The following is a 16,373-nucleotide window of genomic DNA, read 5'->3' on the forward strand; positions in this document are numbered from 1 at the left end:
GGGAGGGGCAGAGGGAGAGGAGAAAGAGAATCCCAAACAGGTTCTACGCGGTCAGCACAGAGCCATGCAGAACTGCACACAGGGCTCGATCCCGCGAACCAAGAGACCATGACCTGAGCTGAAATCAAGGGTCAGACACTTAACTGACTGAGCCACCCAGGCATCCCTATTTCTTTTACTTCATGGGAAGAAAGGGGAAACATTCTTGTGTAACATCTTTGGTCAATATCTGTAATTGGATTTGTAACTGTCAGTTAAATTGCAACTGTAAAATCATAACTCACTTGTCAAAACAATAATACAATATCTAAAATCCATAATATAATCGCACAGATACTGGGTAACAAATTGGAGATCAAATGAAAACAATGTATTAAATAATAACTGGAAAAAAATCATTTCTACTAATGGCAAATATTTCCTCGCTTAATGGAGCTACAAGATGATCATCTCTATTACTTGGAGAAGGCCAGAGCAAGACCCTATAAAGAATAATCTTGGTCAACTCTTAGGAAATATCTATTAGTAGAACTGAATGACCAGTAAGAATCTGGCTAGTCAAATTTAAAAATGTCAGAATCTTTAACTCTAGGACAAGAATATTCAAAGGTGGGAGAAATTTAAATTATTTCCTATTTCTAGGTATACTTGTGTGATTTTTACATTGAAGAAAAGACTGGATAAAACAGAATTTCTGGTGTATTAATAAATTTCTACATCAATAAAATAGTAGAAAGCCAAAATATTTCAGTAGGATTAAATATACTGGTCCTGGTAAATGTGTCCTCATACACTTAATAAGACATTTAATTAAACACTAGAATAGGCATGTGATATGTGCTCAATAAATGTTAAAATTTCCCCCTACTAAATCAACTCATTAAAACGAAAATTGGTTGGGGCGCCTGGGTGGCTCAGTCGGTTGAGTGTCCAACTTCAGCTCAGGTCATGATCTCACTCATGAGTTCGAGCTCCACGTCAGGCTCTGTGCTGACAGCTCAGAGCCTGGAATCTGCTTTGGATTCTGTAGCTCCCTCTCTCTCTGTCCTTTCTCCACTCATACTGTCTCTCTTTGCCTCTCAAAAAAAAAAAAAAAAAAAAAAGAATAAATGCGAAAAAAAAATCTTTAATAAAAAAATGAAAATTGGTCAACGAAGGAAAAGTTCTAGTCATTTACCTTGCCTTTTCTTTAACAACCAAACTTCACAGTAACAAAATAAATGGTGGAAATTATTTTCTAAAATATGAAAACAGAGATTATATGATGGTGGTTGCACAAATCTATACACAAGACAACATTGCACGCAGCTATACCCATACACACACACTGATGCAAATAAGTGCATATAAAACTGGTGAAAACTGAATAGTTTATGGATTGCATGAATGTCAATGCCTTGGCTTTGATATTGTACTCTAATTATGTGAGATATTGTCATGGGGGAAACTGAGTCAAAGGTCCAAGGGAACTGGCTGTACTGTATTAATTTGGCAACTTTTTGTCAATTGACATTCACTGCAAAATAAAAAGTGAAAAAAAAAAAGAGGTTAAGAGAAGATAGTATATTTATTGTTTTGATATTAGCACTAGCTACGTTCATTTCCCTTTCTTTCTTAGGTCCCAGCTACGTTGTCCTCTCACTAAAGTTAAATTCTGTTAAATTCTTGAACAAAACATTTATTACACATCAGGAACAGTAAATTCAGAGATGGTGGATGTGCTGTTTTCGATCAAAGCTCATCGAAGTCATTACTCATCTGGTATAACACGGATTCTTGATGAATCTGGACTTGACTTGGTTACAATTAGTACATGAGAAGTTCACTCATCTTTTCACTGGGCTTCAGAGTGAACTTTCACGTGTTGATCAGTGGTGGACTCATTCACAAAGACCTATTCCAAGGGGCAAAACAAGGAAATGAAACAAAAAACCAACAAAACATATTGACAGGGGGCAACGATTTCCCAAATGTCATCTTTCGAAGTTTACCTTCTCAAATTTCCTTTAAATGAATCACCACTATTCATTTTGTTTTGAGTAAAGTTGACCCCGCTCCGGTATTCAAATTGGACCCCAACTGGTTTAAATCAACTGATGTGTCTTATCCACCAGCTGGAGTAGTTTGCACCTGGCCCAGTCAGTGTCAACAAGATGGAAAGGAGTCCTTGGATGACTCTCTCAAGAACTTGAGGAAAATAAGCTAGACACAAAAGAGTTTAGATTGTAGTGTTCAGTTATGTACATTTCAAAACCAGAAAAAAACAAATGATCAGTTAGTTCACCTTAGAGGTCAAAATGGTCTCGGAGGTCAAGCTGGTGGTAATATCTGGAAGGAGAAAGAGAGTAGCAACAAGTCTAAGTGAGGAAAGATTGTGAGGGTGGAGGAAATGTTTTATTTCTTGATGGGGGTTGTAGTTGCAGGTATAGCCACTGATATTTAATTAGGAATTTTGCTTTTATTTCTTTCCAACATGGATGGTAAATTTTATTTTGAAAAGATGGGAAGAAAATACGTGTGTTGGACTTTTTCTGTCTTATTTGGATTTTGGTTGGAGGCATGTCTGTTATCTATTTCTCACTTTGCAGTAGCCACAGTGCTGTATTTCCAAGTCCAATTTATCCTACAAGATCATGCTCAAATTTCAATTTTAATAAGAGTGTTTTCTTTCTGAAGTTGTCTCCTTTCTCTCTTCTGTTCCAGAGTGGACTGGGAATACATTTAAAGGGCTACCTCCTTCAGAACGAAGCACAAATGAGAGGGAACTGGGGTCTCCTTTGATTGTCATAATCTTAGTGTATTTCAGTTAGAGAGTGAGACGAATCAGTATTTTCTCAAATGAAGTATCATACATTTTCCTTTGGGAGATATTGAAGAATACTTCAAAATTAAGCTGAACACTTTCAATTTGATTGTTAGACATTGAGTGAACTTTCAAGTTCTTTTTTATTTTCTTTTTTATTTGAGAGAGAGAGAGAGAATGTGTGAGGGAGGGAGAGTGGCAGAGGGGGAGAGACAGAGACTCTCTATAAAGCTTTTTTTAATGTTTATTTATTTATTTTGAGAGACAGAATGAGCAGGGGAGGGGCAGAGAGAGAGGGAGAGAGAATCCCAAGCAGGCTCTGTGCTGTCAGTGCAGAGCCCAACTCAGGGCTTGAACTCAAGAATGGTGAGATCATGACGTGAGCCAAAGTCAAGAGTTGGATGCTTAACCGACTGAGCCACCCAGGCATCCCATAGAGAGAGATAATCTTAAGGAGGCTCCCCGCTGAGATGCAGCACTCATCCCACAACTCAGGGATCACTCACTGAGCCTAAATCAGGAGTCACATTCTCAACCAACTGAGCCACCCAGGAGCCCCACTGAATGGACTTTTGGATAAATTATCTGGTTATTTATTGTACCCTAAAATACTCATTATAAAACTGACATAAAGTATCTTAACAAATTTCATGAATAGCCTAAAATTCAGGTTTCTGGAGACAGGTTATGAAACTCTCAGGAAAATTTACAACAAATAAAAATAGATCTTTATTAAATAATAAAATACACACACCTGTGTTTCTGTGAAAATAAAATGGCTTCAATCATGAACAAAAATATGGATTCAATGTTCTTACCATGTGATGTTTCATTTAAATAAAGTTATTAGGTTCATGTTTTGTATTTTAGGTGATTGGAGATAAAATAGGCAATCATAACTTTATTACGTGGCTTTAAAATAGAAGAGAATTTCATCCTCATCCATTGTTTTATTCAACAATCAAACTCTTGCTTGAATCAGAACAATTTTAACTCATTTCTACCATTTGTTTAAAATAAGGTAGTGTTTTCACATCTCTGAAATAAGGTGGAACCATATTAGAGGTATGAACGCAAAAATAGTCCATCCTTTTAAGAAAGAAGTTCTTCTTATGGCTGCATTTGAAACTCGTGCTGACCGTACAAACTGTAGGACATGCCCAAGTGCTTTACCCACAAAGTTCTGTTGAATTCAGATGTCCAAGGATGGGATGTCTAACGATTTAGGAAGGAAGCGTTGCTTAATACCTTTGTGTGCTGATGTCTCGTAAGATGAGTACAGTTTGGCGGTGATTCATAATCCATAAGAGAATGGGCAAAGAAAGCGAGAGAGTTAGAGGGAGAGGGAGAGAAATGAGTCATGTGATTACTCATTTATTACAACAGAAAATGATTTGGGAGCAGGAGGTTAAATAGCTGAGTCTGGTGGCATGCATTTACTTTACTCAACATGCGGTGTGCCCAGAGCTGGATAGGCAGAAATAAATAGGTGACAGTTTGTGTATTTGGGCCCGCAGGGACTGGGATTTATTTTACACATTTGACTGTGTTTCTAACTAGCGCATTATGGACTCCCTACCATTTTAGGTCAGACATTCACTTAGCACCTGTTTTCCAGAGGATGGCTCTGTTTTCTCCCATAATCTGTTACATGTCTGGTGGTTCTGCTGCTCTTCTGAAGTCTTTTTTTGAGTTTAACCTGAGGTAACACCAAGGCAATTTGCATTTCATAGCATTTTACTAAAGGTAAAGCCTCAGGCTATGACATTTGAGACAAGAAAACAAAGGAAACAGTATAACAATTCATCTCCACGCAGATTACCAGTATGCTCAAAGGATGAAAACCCCAAATTTCCCATTTTCCAAATGATTTTTAAAGACGTCTTTGATGTTCATATGTTTAAAAAAAAATCCCTCTCATTTTCTTTTATAATAGTCAAAGCGTTTGCATTACACACATATGGTGAGAATTTCCTGTGTTGTGTTTCCGGAAACATTTTAGAAGTGATTTTACTGCTTCTTGTTCATACTATTCATTCACCAATAGAAGATTCAAGAACTGCCCGAATATATCATTTTTCTTTTCTTTTTTTCTGTTAAGTTTCTTCATACATGACTTTTGAATTCTTTAGCATCCAGCTCGGCTCCGTGAACCAACACAACACCATTCTTCTTGATTAAGCACAAATTGTGCTTTGCCAGCGTCGACACTGGAACATTCCTTATGGCAGGTATGTGAGGCCCAAGTCATCGCATTTTTAAAAAAGAAATTAGCCAGAAAGGGTGTCTCATGGACATGGCTAGTATCAGGGCGGTGCTTTTAGGGAAAAAAGTGGATGTTTTTAGGCTTTCCAGGTATCAGCACTTTCCAGTTCTGATTCTTCACCTGTAACCTAGAAATGATTTTTTTGGAGCTTTTCCAGCAGGTTTAAAGAGTGGCTTCTGACAGGGATAGCTCTAAACTCTAATGCGAACTGATAAATTATGAACAACATAACGCTGGTACAGAAGTAACTAGAAAATGCCACATATTAAGGACAATGCTTACAAGTGTTCTTTTAACACTTGTTAAAGTGTTGAGGTTGTGACACCTCAAATCACCTAGATTAATAGTTTGGCACATTGGACTGTTTGTTAGTGACAATACTCTTCGAGAGGATGCTAATGTTAATGCCAAGTCTCCCAATTTTAAATTGTTTTAGCCTACAATGCCCAGAAGCAAGTAAGTTTTGATAGGAGAAAGTGTAATGTTGTTGCAAAAAAAAAAAAATGGTTGTTTATATATTATAATTTAATGTACGGTGAAGTGAATCCAGGTCACTGAAGTATTACCCATGCATTGGTTGGGGAACCCCCTTCCCCAGCCTAGGTCCAGAAGGCTCCTGTGTTCCCTTACCTATAAAATCTCTACAAAGCTGCAAGCAGCCAGACATTTCTTCGGCAGAGAACACATTGAGATGAATAGAAGGGCACATTTCCAAGTCCTATTGTGGGGGTGATCAAGTATGCTGGGTAAAAGACGCTGGGCCTAGCCAAGCTTTCATTGGCTTTCTGACTTAGATACATGCCCGCTTTTATACCTCGAGACAAATAACATTATTAATGGATCTTAAGTTTTCTCACCTACTTAATGGGACTCCTATTATCTTGTGGGTTTTGTTGAGAAAAGCAACACAAGCATCTGTTACGTAAGCCCATAGAGCACAACTTGATGCTACTTGATTTCTTCTTACCCCAAATGCCTAAGCTTCTTTGCTGAATTAGGAAATAAATTGTAAATCCACTTTACTGAGACAGGACTGGTAAAGGAGAAGAGTTAACAGATAATCTCGCTAAAGAATAAATTACACCACGTAAAGCTGTTGCTATTGGCTGGAGTTCTGAATGCGATATTCTCATTCTCCTGTTTCATTGGCGAGATGATTGGGCTACCAAATGAAAGAACTTCTTGGAGTCTCTCTCCCTGTGTTGCTTTTAAGAACTTCACCTCCCGGGTTTGTTTTTTGAGTCATCATTGGACCTCTCCTTTACGACAGCTTCTCAGATCAATCCATGGAATTTGATTTCCGGCATCTTAGGAGTAATCTGCCTTTCCTTGATGGCTACTACGGGGGTTTTGCTGAAACATTGTAAGTTTTCTTTTTTTTATTAATTTTTTAAATGTTTATTTTTTTTTGAGAGAGAGAGAGGGAGCAAGTGTGAGTGGGGGAGGGGCAGAGAGAGAGAGGGGGAGACACAGAATCCGAAGCAGGCTCCAGGCATTGAGCTGTCAGCACAGAGCCTGACGCGGGGCTGGAACTCACCAGCCGTGAGATCATGACCTGAGCCAAAGTGAAGTCGGATGCTTAACTGACTGAGCCACCCAGGGGCCCTGAAAAATTGTAAGTTTTTCCAGACAAGTTTTTATAAAGACCACAACTGTGATGAAACATTTAACTAAAAGGCTTCATTTTTAAAATTTTATTAATAATTTTATTTATTCATTTTATTAATGTGTAATATGTCATTATTTCATAAACTTGCATCTAAAGAAGTAAATGTCTAATCATTTCTTACAGTACTTACTAAACAAAGTATTCAGTCAACAATGCCAACAATGTCTCCAGGACTAACCACAGAAATCCAGAAAGGTAGGTTTCATACTTTGGAAAACTTTAGTGTTGGTAGAGGACAGAATAAGCAGTTTCTTGTTTTTTTCACACAGAACATGATGTACACTTAGTAATACAAGTTTGCCTGATAATTGTAGGATAGTCACATTTCATTATTCTCTAATGTAAAAACTGTTAAATTACATTGAATGTGCATACTTTACCTATTTAAGCAATAAGGAAAATATTAGCCTAAATGACATGTTTTTCCTATATAAGTGCTCATGTTACATTAGTGCTGTAACAAATCAAAACTAGATTACGGTAAATACTACAGTTAATCCTAATCGCCTGCCGGTTTGCTCATAACCCATACTTTTACATCTCTTTGACTTTGCTTCTGCTTCTTACCTGACTCACAATAGAGTGCACATGTTTCTGCAATTTTAGTCCCTACTTATCCAGGGAAAGCCAGCTCAAAGTCCAATTTTTTAGGTATTTTTTCCAAACGCTCTCCAAACTGTCTCACCATCTTCTGTGATCATGTAACACTTAATTTACCTTTTTTTCTTCCCTTAGCATTTTTGCATCCCTAATGAGATTCTGACATATCACGTTGTGTAAGGTGAAAGTATAGGAGAAATTGATCTGATACACACATATGTTGCAATATGTTACTACCATAACATTAAGTAGTACCTCTATCATGTCACATAATTACCATTTCTTTTTTTGTGGAGAAAACATTCAAGATCTACTTTTTTTTTTTTTTAGCAACTTACAAGTATATAATACAGTATTTCTAACTATGACCTTAACTCTGTGCATTAGATCTCCCAGACTTATTCACCTTCTAACTGGAAGTTTATCCCCTTTGACCAACATCTCTCCATTTACCCCACTCTCCAGCTCCTGGGAACCACTACCTTTCTCCCCTACCTACACTTCGGCACCACTCATTTGAAAAAGATTTGAGTGCCTACCCTGTGTCTTGACTTTCATCACCGAGGATAGCAAATGTTCAAGACGCTATCACTGTCCAACTGTAGGAGTAGACTTCAAGCTAATTGTTTCATTTATCTTTATTTTGAGAATAAGATATCCCAAACACTGGAATTTTCTCCCAATGTGCCATATTCTTTTCTGACTCAGGAAATAGTTTCCTTAAATACCTCTTTCATCTAGTTCACACAGCGGAGCTCAATTATGAGTCACATCCTCGAAAGCTCTTCTAGCCACCCTGCAATTTACACTCTGCTACCCAATATTCTAACATACTTACTTATTCTCTTGCATACTTACCTAAGTTATCATGAAGTATAATTGACAAATGATTGGAAATGACAGAGTTCCGACTCTATCTCTAGAATATAATCGCTTTTAGGAAAAAAGGTTAAATCTGACTTGTTTGCATTAACGTCCCCTGAACTAAGGTAGGCATAGTAGATTCTCGAAGAATATTTGTGGGAAATGGTGCATAAGTAACAAATGATTTTTGGGTGGGTAAATAGCATTGAAAAAATTGAATGTCATTACGTATGTTTTGGTTTTTTTCTCCTAGAAGCTGACTGTTGTTCTTGCCAAGAAAAGTGGATTGGGAACCAATGCAACTGCTACTTCTTTTCTACTGAATTAAAAACTTGGGAAGAGAGTCGTGATTTCTGTGCTTCTCAGAATTCCAGTCTACTTCAGATGCAAAACACAGATGAATTGGCATGTATTTAATTCTGGTTTCCTACATTTTTTTTTTGATGTATGAAAATATGCTAAGTAAGCGGTATACTTAGATTTATCTTGAAGTGGGTAGTAAATGGATGGTTATATTTGAACTAATGACTTAAATAATTCGCGACACCTTGAACCAATCATTATAAAACCTACATAAAATTGATTTATATCATAGGAATAAATATCAAGTTAGAGTACAGATAAAGTACAAGGAACTTTTTGGAGAGAATTCAAAGAACAAATAAAGGCCATTATTTTTATGCAAAGACTAATAAAACAAGTTTGTAAGTTTTAGTTTGTAAATTGAATTTATAATTTCTTTTGTAATATATGTCTTTTGTCATCATTCCGAGATATAATGTGCAATAAGTACGGAAAGTATGATAAAAAAATTACTCAATTTAAGAAAAGGTGAAAAACTTCTCAAGCTGCATGAAGAATCTGTTCCGAATATAAGTTGAGTCAAGTATATCTATGAAATTTACTTCTCAAGATACTGTTGATGTGGGATTGAATTTGATTGTAAATCTTCTGTGAAGGAGGTGTTCCAGGAAAACTCTAACTTTTTTTCTAACGTTTTTTATTCCTTTGAGAAGGAATATTTAATGGTATTTGTTTATCAATCACAAATGAATGGGCCTGATAAGGAAGAAAATATGAGGCAAGTGCCTATACTTTTTAAACTGGACACTAAGAATGATCTCAGTTTGTGTGATTAGAAGTGTCAATCTGATGCTGCCACTTTGTTAAAAGTACATTATTCCCAGAGTAGATTCAGATTAGATTAATGTGTTTGTCTCTGTTTTCAATCAGCATTTTATGAGGTCCAGTACAAGCTTTTACTGGATTGGGCTCCGTTACAGTGAAAAACATCGTGCCTGGTTGTGGGAAAACAACTCCAATGTCTCCCAAGATCTGTAAGTTTCTGGCAGTCAAGGTCTTTTTAGTTCTTTGTGCGTTTATCTGTAGATCTCACCAGAGAATGTGACATTCGGGAACACTGTAGCAAGGATAACCTGTCTAAGGCATGCAAATACAGAAAAGAGAGGAGATATAACAGAACGTGAATTTTAGCTCCATCTAGAACATTCAAATTTATGCTCAAATGTCATGAGGTTAGTGTATTTGTGACCATGAAACAGCTTTCAGCATTTTTCTTTTTTTCTGCCTTGTGTAAGCATTCGGATGTGTATGTGCATCTACAGGTGTTCACATTCACAGAGCTGTCCAGGGAAAATAGTATATCTATTATTTTCTATTCTCTTATTAAGCCCGATATTCTCAGCATCCTCCCATATTTCAAATATTCTGAGCTTATTTTCTGTATATTTGTAAGCTTTGGATCTCATTTTCATTCATAAGTATGGGTTTTGCAGCATCAGACAGTGACAAATTTTATGCTTGGATTTGTTTTCCTGGACTACATTAGCCAGTACATCTCTAAACAAAATAGAAGCAAAGTATATTGTATATCAAAACCATTAATAACAACAGCAGAAAGAGAAAATCTTTGGCCTCAATGCTGTTGATTATAGGGACAACAACAGTTTTTGTAATATTGTGCTCTGGAATCGTGAAAACGGGGCTTCTGAGTAAAAAAAAATGGGCTCATTATGTTAATATCGCATTCAAGTGCTTTTAAAAGTTCTGTCATTTAATTAAAAACACTACTCCTGAATATTATTCCCTTTTCTAATATGCTAACATTTTATTTTTTGTTACAGATTGCCATTAATTCAAGATTTAAATACAAAGAAATGCGTAGTGTATAGCCCAAACCTAAGAGCTTTGGATGAACCCTGTGGAAGTACATATCGTTTTATATGTAAGCAACAGCTGAGGCGCCCGGGTGGCTCAGTCGGTTGAGCCTCCGACTTCGGCTCAGGTCATGATCTTGCCGTTTGTGAGTTTGAGCCCCGTGTCAGGCTCTGTGCTGACAGCCCAGAGCCTGGAGCCTGCTTCAAATTCTGGGTCTCCCTCTCTCTCTGCCCCTCCCCTACTCATGCTCTGTCTGTCTGTCTGTCTCTCTCTCTCTCTCTCTCTGTCAAAAATAAATAATCATTAAAAAAATTTTACATGTAAGCAACAGCCTATTTAGGTGTTTCTTGGAGTGGAAGGGGTGGGTAATGAAGGTTCAGCAGTACTAAGAATATGACTTTACCTCTTGTATTGTTGCTAATTATCTGCCTTAGGGATCTGTAAAATGTTTCAAGTCATGTCTTATGACACAATTTCCATATATTTGAAATCCTGTGTTTTAACACTGATGAAATTCCCTATGACTCAGCAATTGCACTACTCGGTTCTTGTCCAAGGGATACAGGTTTCGAAGGGACTGTTTCGAAGGGACACGTGCACCCCAATGTTTAGAGCAGGGCTGTAGACAATAGCCCAAGCATGGAAAGAGCCCAAATGTCCATTGACAGGTGAATGGATAAAGAAGACGTGGTATATATGCCCAGTGGAGTATTACCCAGCAGTCAAAAAGAATGAAATCTTGCCATTTGCGACGATGTGATGGAACTAGAAGGTGTTATGCTAAGCGAAATTAGCCAGAGAAAGACAAATATCATATGACTTCATTCATATGAGGAATTTAAGATACAAAATGGATGAACATAAGGGAAGGGAAGCAAAAATAATATAAAACAAGGAGGGGGACAAAACATAAGAGACTCTTAAATACAGAGGACAAACAGGCTTGCTGGAGAGATTGGGTGGGGGGGATGGGCTAAATGGGCAAGGGGCGTTACGGAAAACACTTGCTGGGATGAGCACTGGGTGTTGTATACAGGGGATGAATCAGTGGAATCTACTCCTGAAATCATTATTGCACTATATGCTAACTAACTTGGATGTAAATTTAAATAAATAAATAAATAAATAAATAAATAAATAATAAAATTGATGAAATTTGTGCACCTATACCTGAAATTATAAAGCATCAAGGTCTAGAAAAGAATATTTTGATTTAATACATATGTTCAATATTACATGTAATATATTTTTATGTGTATATTCTGGTAAATTTTCTCTGTAGAAATTCAAATAAAATAATTCATGTCAAATGATATATATCACTGTCATTTCAGTTCTTTGTAAGGTACACTGAATTGGAAAGTCCTATCTTCACCTTACTTTTCTGGAACTTAGTTCTTTCTGGATATCTATATATCTATTTGTTTTAATTTAGAGCTTAGAGTGTCATATGACATCTTTCTCATGTGTATCATCCGACTTTAGAAGGGAACATATTTGTGTTTCTTCTCTTGATGGTCTTGAGCTCTGCAGAACAATTTTGAATCTTTGTCCAAATAGGTGATTCCCTATTTGGGAATCTATGGCTTTTAGATTTTGCAAGGGTAAATAGAATCTAAGCCCTGATCACATAAATTTGCAATACTCATTTTTTCACTCTACAATCTCCCTTGCCTTATGCTTATCCATCAGTAAAAAGTCACTCAGGTGTACATTGAAGATATTAATCTTTAATAAATCCCAAACCTTTTCCCTAAAAGTTGTGTCAAATATTGAACAATTCCCTTTCTCTGTGGGGGAGGAACAAACCACTTAACTGTGGGGATTCTGAGTGTGCCAAAGAAGGGGTGAGAACATAATAAGGCCACGTATCTATGACCTGGATGGGGTTTTCCTAATCTCACACATATAAAAAGACAATTCTCTTTTGTAAAACTATTGTACGTACATCTTAAAAATTTTATACTGACATGTCTCTTTGCTTTCTATTTTTATATTTCAATTGAATTATAATAATTAAGAACCTCAAGTTGATTTTTAATACAGTCAGGGAGAGAAAAGGGCCTTGTGTGTTTTAGTTCTTAAAATATAAATATAATAAGACAACAAAGTGAACTTTTCACATTCTCATATGAAGATTAGGAGAAGTGTGCTTAAGTTATATTATGAAAAAGACAAGATGATATAAATCAAACATGTAACTTGGACTAGGAGAACACACACTGCCCTCTCTGGGTATTTAAAATGTTTGGGCTTTGTTTTCCATGTAAATTCAAAAAATTCAATTACATTAAAAATAGCATAGATAAGCTAATAATGAAAATCACTAGTTTTCTGTCCCAATATCCCACCTTCCTCTCCTTCTCCCATAAGGCAATTTCCTCTGGGTTTTTTGTTTGCTTTTCTACTTAGAGTGGTTTTCTCTGTAGTGAAGCAAGGATAGTCTACTTTTTATACTTTTGTCCAGGATGAATCTGTGAAGTGCCTAGAGCTCAATTTGCCTTTTTACTGAGAACTCACATATATTCATTATGATTTCAAGCGCAATGAGGAAACAGAAGGTGCTAGATATGATGGATGGGATCTAATTTCAGAGAGTAATCTATGTCAAGAATTGTCTCTATTGAGATGGGAAAATTCCTGTAGCCTCCCGATTATAGCTCAGGTGTTCTTTTCAAACCCGATATCATTTTCGGGCCTTATGATGGAAAGGAGAGTGCTAGTCCCCCACAGTAGTATGTCTTTCTCATAGCATCATCCTATCATATTGGTGACACTGAGTCTATGACCGTCAGGCACACACTTTATCTATCTATCATATCTATCTATCTATCTATCTATCTATCACCTATCTATCATCATCATCTAGCTATCTATTTTTACTTTAGAGAGAGAGAGAGGACAAATAGGGGAGAGGGGCAGAGAGAGAGAGAGAGAGGGAGAATCTTAAGCAGGTTTCCCATTCAGCTCAGAGCACAATGCAGGGCTCCATCCCAAGACGCTGGGATTATGACCCAAGCCCAAATCAAGAGTCGGACGCTCAGCTGATTGAGCCACCCAGTTGCCCCAACCACATTTCATTTTTACTATTCTTCCTCCCACTTTTACCTGCAGGCTGCTTTCCTTCGTCCTGAAAATATCTTTGTCATCACTGGGATAGGAAAGACTTCTTTTATGTAAAGGTCTTTCTACCAAACATCTCTTTTCCCTTCTAACATGTAATTTCTGATATATTTGGAGGGGGGGAGACACATTATTTTACTTTTGTTCTCTGTTTTTTTGTTATGAAATGGGCTAATGCACATGGATGGATCTAGCTGAATAAATATCTCAGGGTTGAATGTAAAACTAATGAAAGAGGGCGAGGAAATGTTCAAAACAAAACCCCACAAAATAACAATATAATATGCCAAGAGTCAGCTTATCCTTCCTTAATTTTATCTTGGTACCTAGGTGTATTGCCCTCAATATGTGTAATACATGTTACATATTGTTGCATATCAAATTATGGTAGATTTAGAAACTTGAAATAGCATATGTTTGTATGTCATAGTATCTATGGGTCAGGAGCTGGGCCTGGCTTAGTCCTTAGTTCAGTGCTTCACAAGGCTGGAATCAAGGTCTTGGCCAGGCTGCATTCTTATCTGAAACTCAGAGTCCTTTTCCAACTTTATTCAAGCTGGTGGCAGAATTTAGTTCTTTTCTGTTGTAGGACTTAGGACTTAGACCCTCACCCCCCAGTGGCTGCCCCCTCCATAGACAGTCACTCCGGGAATGCTTACTTCTTCAGGCCAGAAGGTGCCCACTCCTCTCTCTTTCTCACCTCTGGAGGCTTTTTTTTTTAAGTATTCAACTAATTAGGTCAGGTGTACCTACAATATTCTCTTTTGACTAACTAAAAATTGACTAATTTGTAACCTTAATCACACCTGAAAAATAGCCAAATCTTTCCATTTAGTGTAATCTAATCACAGAGCAACCCCCCCATCACCTTCATAAATCCCACTGAAACTCGAGGGCAGGGGACTGTATAGACATACACCAGGTCATGGGAATTTGAGAGTCATCTGTCTACCATACGAACATTCCCTAAAATATACATTGTAAGTGCTGCTACATAGTTTATTGCATTTAAACATTACCTTTTGATTCCTGGTGAGATAACCAGGAATCGAATTCATAAAAGTGAGGACAAATAATACTTTTTAAAAATTTTTTTCCAATATATTAATTCTTAATTCCTCCATTACTGACATTTAAGTTACCTATTAAAGACGGAGTTTTTGTATAGCTGGCTTGAGACAGCTCTTTGCTTATCTTCAGAGATACTTAAGAGTTGGTGGTTTTTCGTTTGTTTTGTTTTGTTTGAAATGGGCTCCACATGGGGTCTGTACTCAGAACCCTGAGATCAAGACCTGAGCTGAGATCAAAGGTTGGATGTTTGACCCACTGAGATGCCCAGGTGCCCCTAAAAGTTGGTTTTTGACTCTTAGCCATGATTAGGGCAGTGAGTTAGCTACCTAACTAAATAACTAAGTTAGTTAACAGAAAAACTAACAGAAAAAAAAACTTATGGTAAGTTTTTTTTAAGTTCAAACTTCCTGTGTAGCACCTAGAACCAATTTGTTTATTTATAACTTATACTTGAGATAATTGGTTAGATATCCTGTCTCCGCTATGTAACCAGACTCTGCAGTAAACTTCTGCCTGAGCTCTCCTAAAACCAAGTTTTGTCACATAAATACCAGCACAAATATCAGCAGTTTCATTTGGGTATGAATCATACCTTTGTGGAAGTAAGAACACTGGGGAGTTTGGTCCTGCATGTTTTTTTCGTCCCAAATTCTTACTTGAATTCCCTCCTGTTGTATTATATCATTTGCCTTTTTTAAAAGCTTTATATGGGTATGCTAATTGAAGCCTTATGATTTCTTTCAGTTACCTAAATCTTTGGGATATCTCAATCCCCGTTTTCATTTCCACAATTTTAGGCCTTTTGAATTTTTTCTCTTTATATCTTAGTGCAGGAGTTAGAAAACTTTCTCTGAAGAACTGGGTCGTAAATATTTTCAACTTTGTGAACGAGTCTCTGTGGAACTATTCAAGTCTGCCATTGTGGTGCAAAAGAAGGCATTGATAATACATAAATGAATGGTTTGGCTGTGTTACAAAAGAACTTCATTTCCAAAAACAGATGGTGGGATAAATTTGGTCTAACAGGCCATAGATTGCAAACCCTTGCCAAAGTGTCCAAAAGGAAAATATGTAGGCACCAATCCTACTTTCCTTCTTGCCTTATCACATCTTATTAGTAGTAAATGTACTTCTAAAATTTGCCGTATAGAACCAGTTGTGTCTTGGGGTGCTTGGGTGGCTCAGTTGGCTAAGCATCCCACTTGTGATTTCGGCTCAGGTCATGATCTCACGATTTGTGAGTTCAAGCCTCACATGGGGCTCTGTGCTGACAGTGCAGAGCCTGCTTGGGATTCTCTCTCTCTCTCTTTTTCTCCCTCTCTTTCTTCCCTGCCCACACTTGTGCGCTCTCTCTCTCAGAGTAAAATGAATAAACTTAAAGAAAACAGTTGTGTCTGATATTATGCGTTCATTTTAAAAGGTGAAAATCCATAAAGTATGTGTGTTAGCCAAACTACAAGGTATCTGCCAGTGATACTCAGCTTCTGGTGTACCTACTTTTACATAATTTCCTTCTACACTGTACCAGGGTTGATCTGGGTCATCAATGGAATACAGCAGAAATGAAAATATGCCACTTCTAAGGCTAGATCATATAAGATAGTATGGCTTCTTCTCTTCTCTCTCCCCTATCACTTGATCTGGGGGAAGCCAGCTACTGTATGATGAGAAACTCTGCTGATAGGACCATATGACAAGGAACTGAAGCCTCTTATGGACAGCCAGCAAGCAAGTGAAGTCCAACTGCAAGTAATGAGACCTCTTCTTTAACAGCCTCTGACTCTCCAGCCCTAGACAAG

General features: G+C 37.2%; 1 protein-coding gene across 1 annotated transcript; it reads left to right on the forward strand.

Annotated features, from left to right (window-relative positions):
• The first annotated feature begins 4,802 nt into the window (after nucleotides 1-4,802).
• On the forward strand, nucleotides 4,803-10,524 carry KLRD1 (killer cell lectin like receptor D1). Its single transcript, XM_007094203.3, has 6 exons — nucleotides 4,803-5,034; nucleotides 6,340-6,432; nucleotides 6,862-6,933; nucleotides 8,456-8,607; nucleotides 9,436-9,539; nucleotides 10,347-10,524. Exons 1-6 carry the CDS (start codon nucleotides 5,028-5,030, stop codon nucleotides 10,486-10,488), a joined length of 570 nt encoding a protein of 189 aa, XP_007094265.2. The 5' UTR covers nucleotides 4,803-5,027; the 3' UTR covers nucleotides 10,489-10,524.
• Nucleotides 10,525-16,373: the final 5,849 nt, after the last annotated feature.

This window comes from Panthera tigris, chromosome B4 (genome assembly GCF_018350195.1).
Source record: "Panthera tigris isolate Pti1 chromosome B4, P.tigris_Pti1_mat1.1, whole genome shotgun sequence".
Classification (NCBI taxonomy): domain Eukaryota; kingdom Metazoa; phylum Chordata; class Mammalia; order Carnivora; family Felidae; genus Panthera; species Panthera tigris.

Bases quoted from the DNA above. Each gene is read 5' to 3' on its own strand.
- KLRD1 (XM_007094203.3), top strand. The intron at 6,934-8,455 runs GTAGGTTTCATA...TTTTTCTCCTAG, and splicing joins AACCACAGAAATCCAGAAAG to AAGCTGACTGTTGTTCTTGC. The intron at 8,608-9,435 runs GCATGTATTTAA...GTTTTCAATCAG, and splicing joins TGCAAAACACAGATGAATTG to CATTTTATGAGGTCCAGTAC.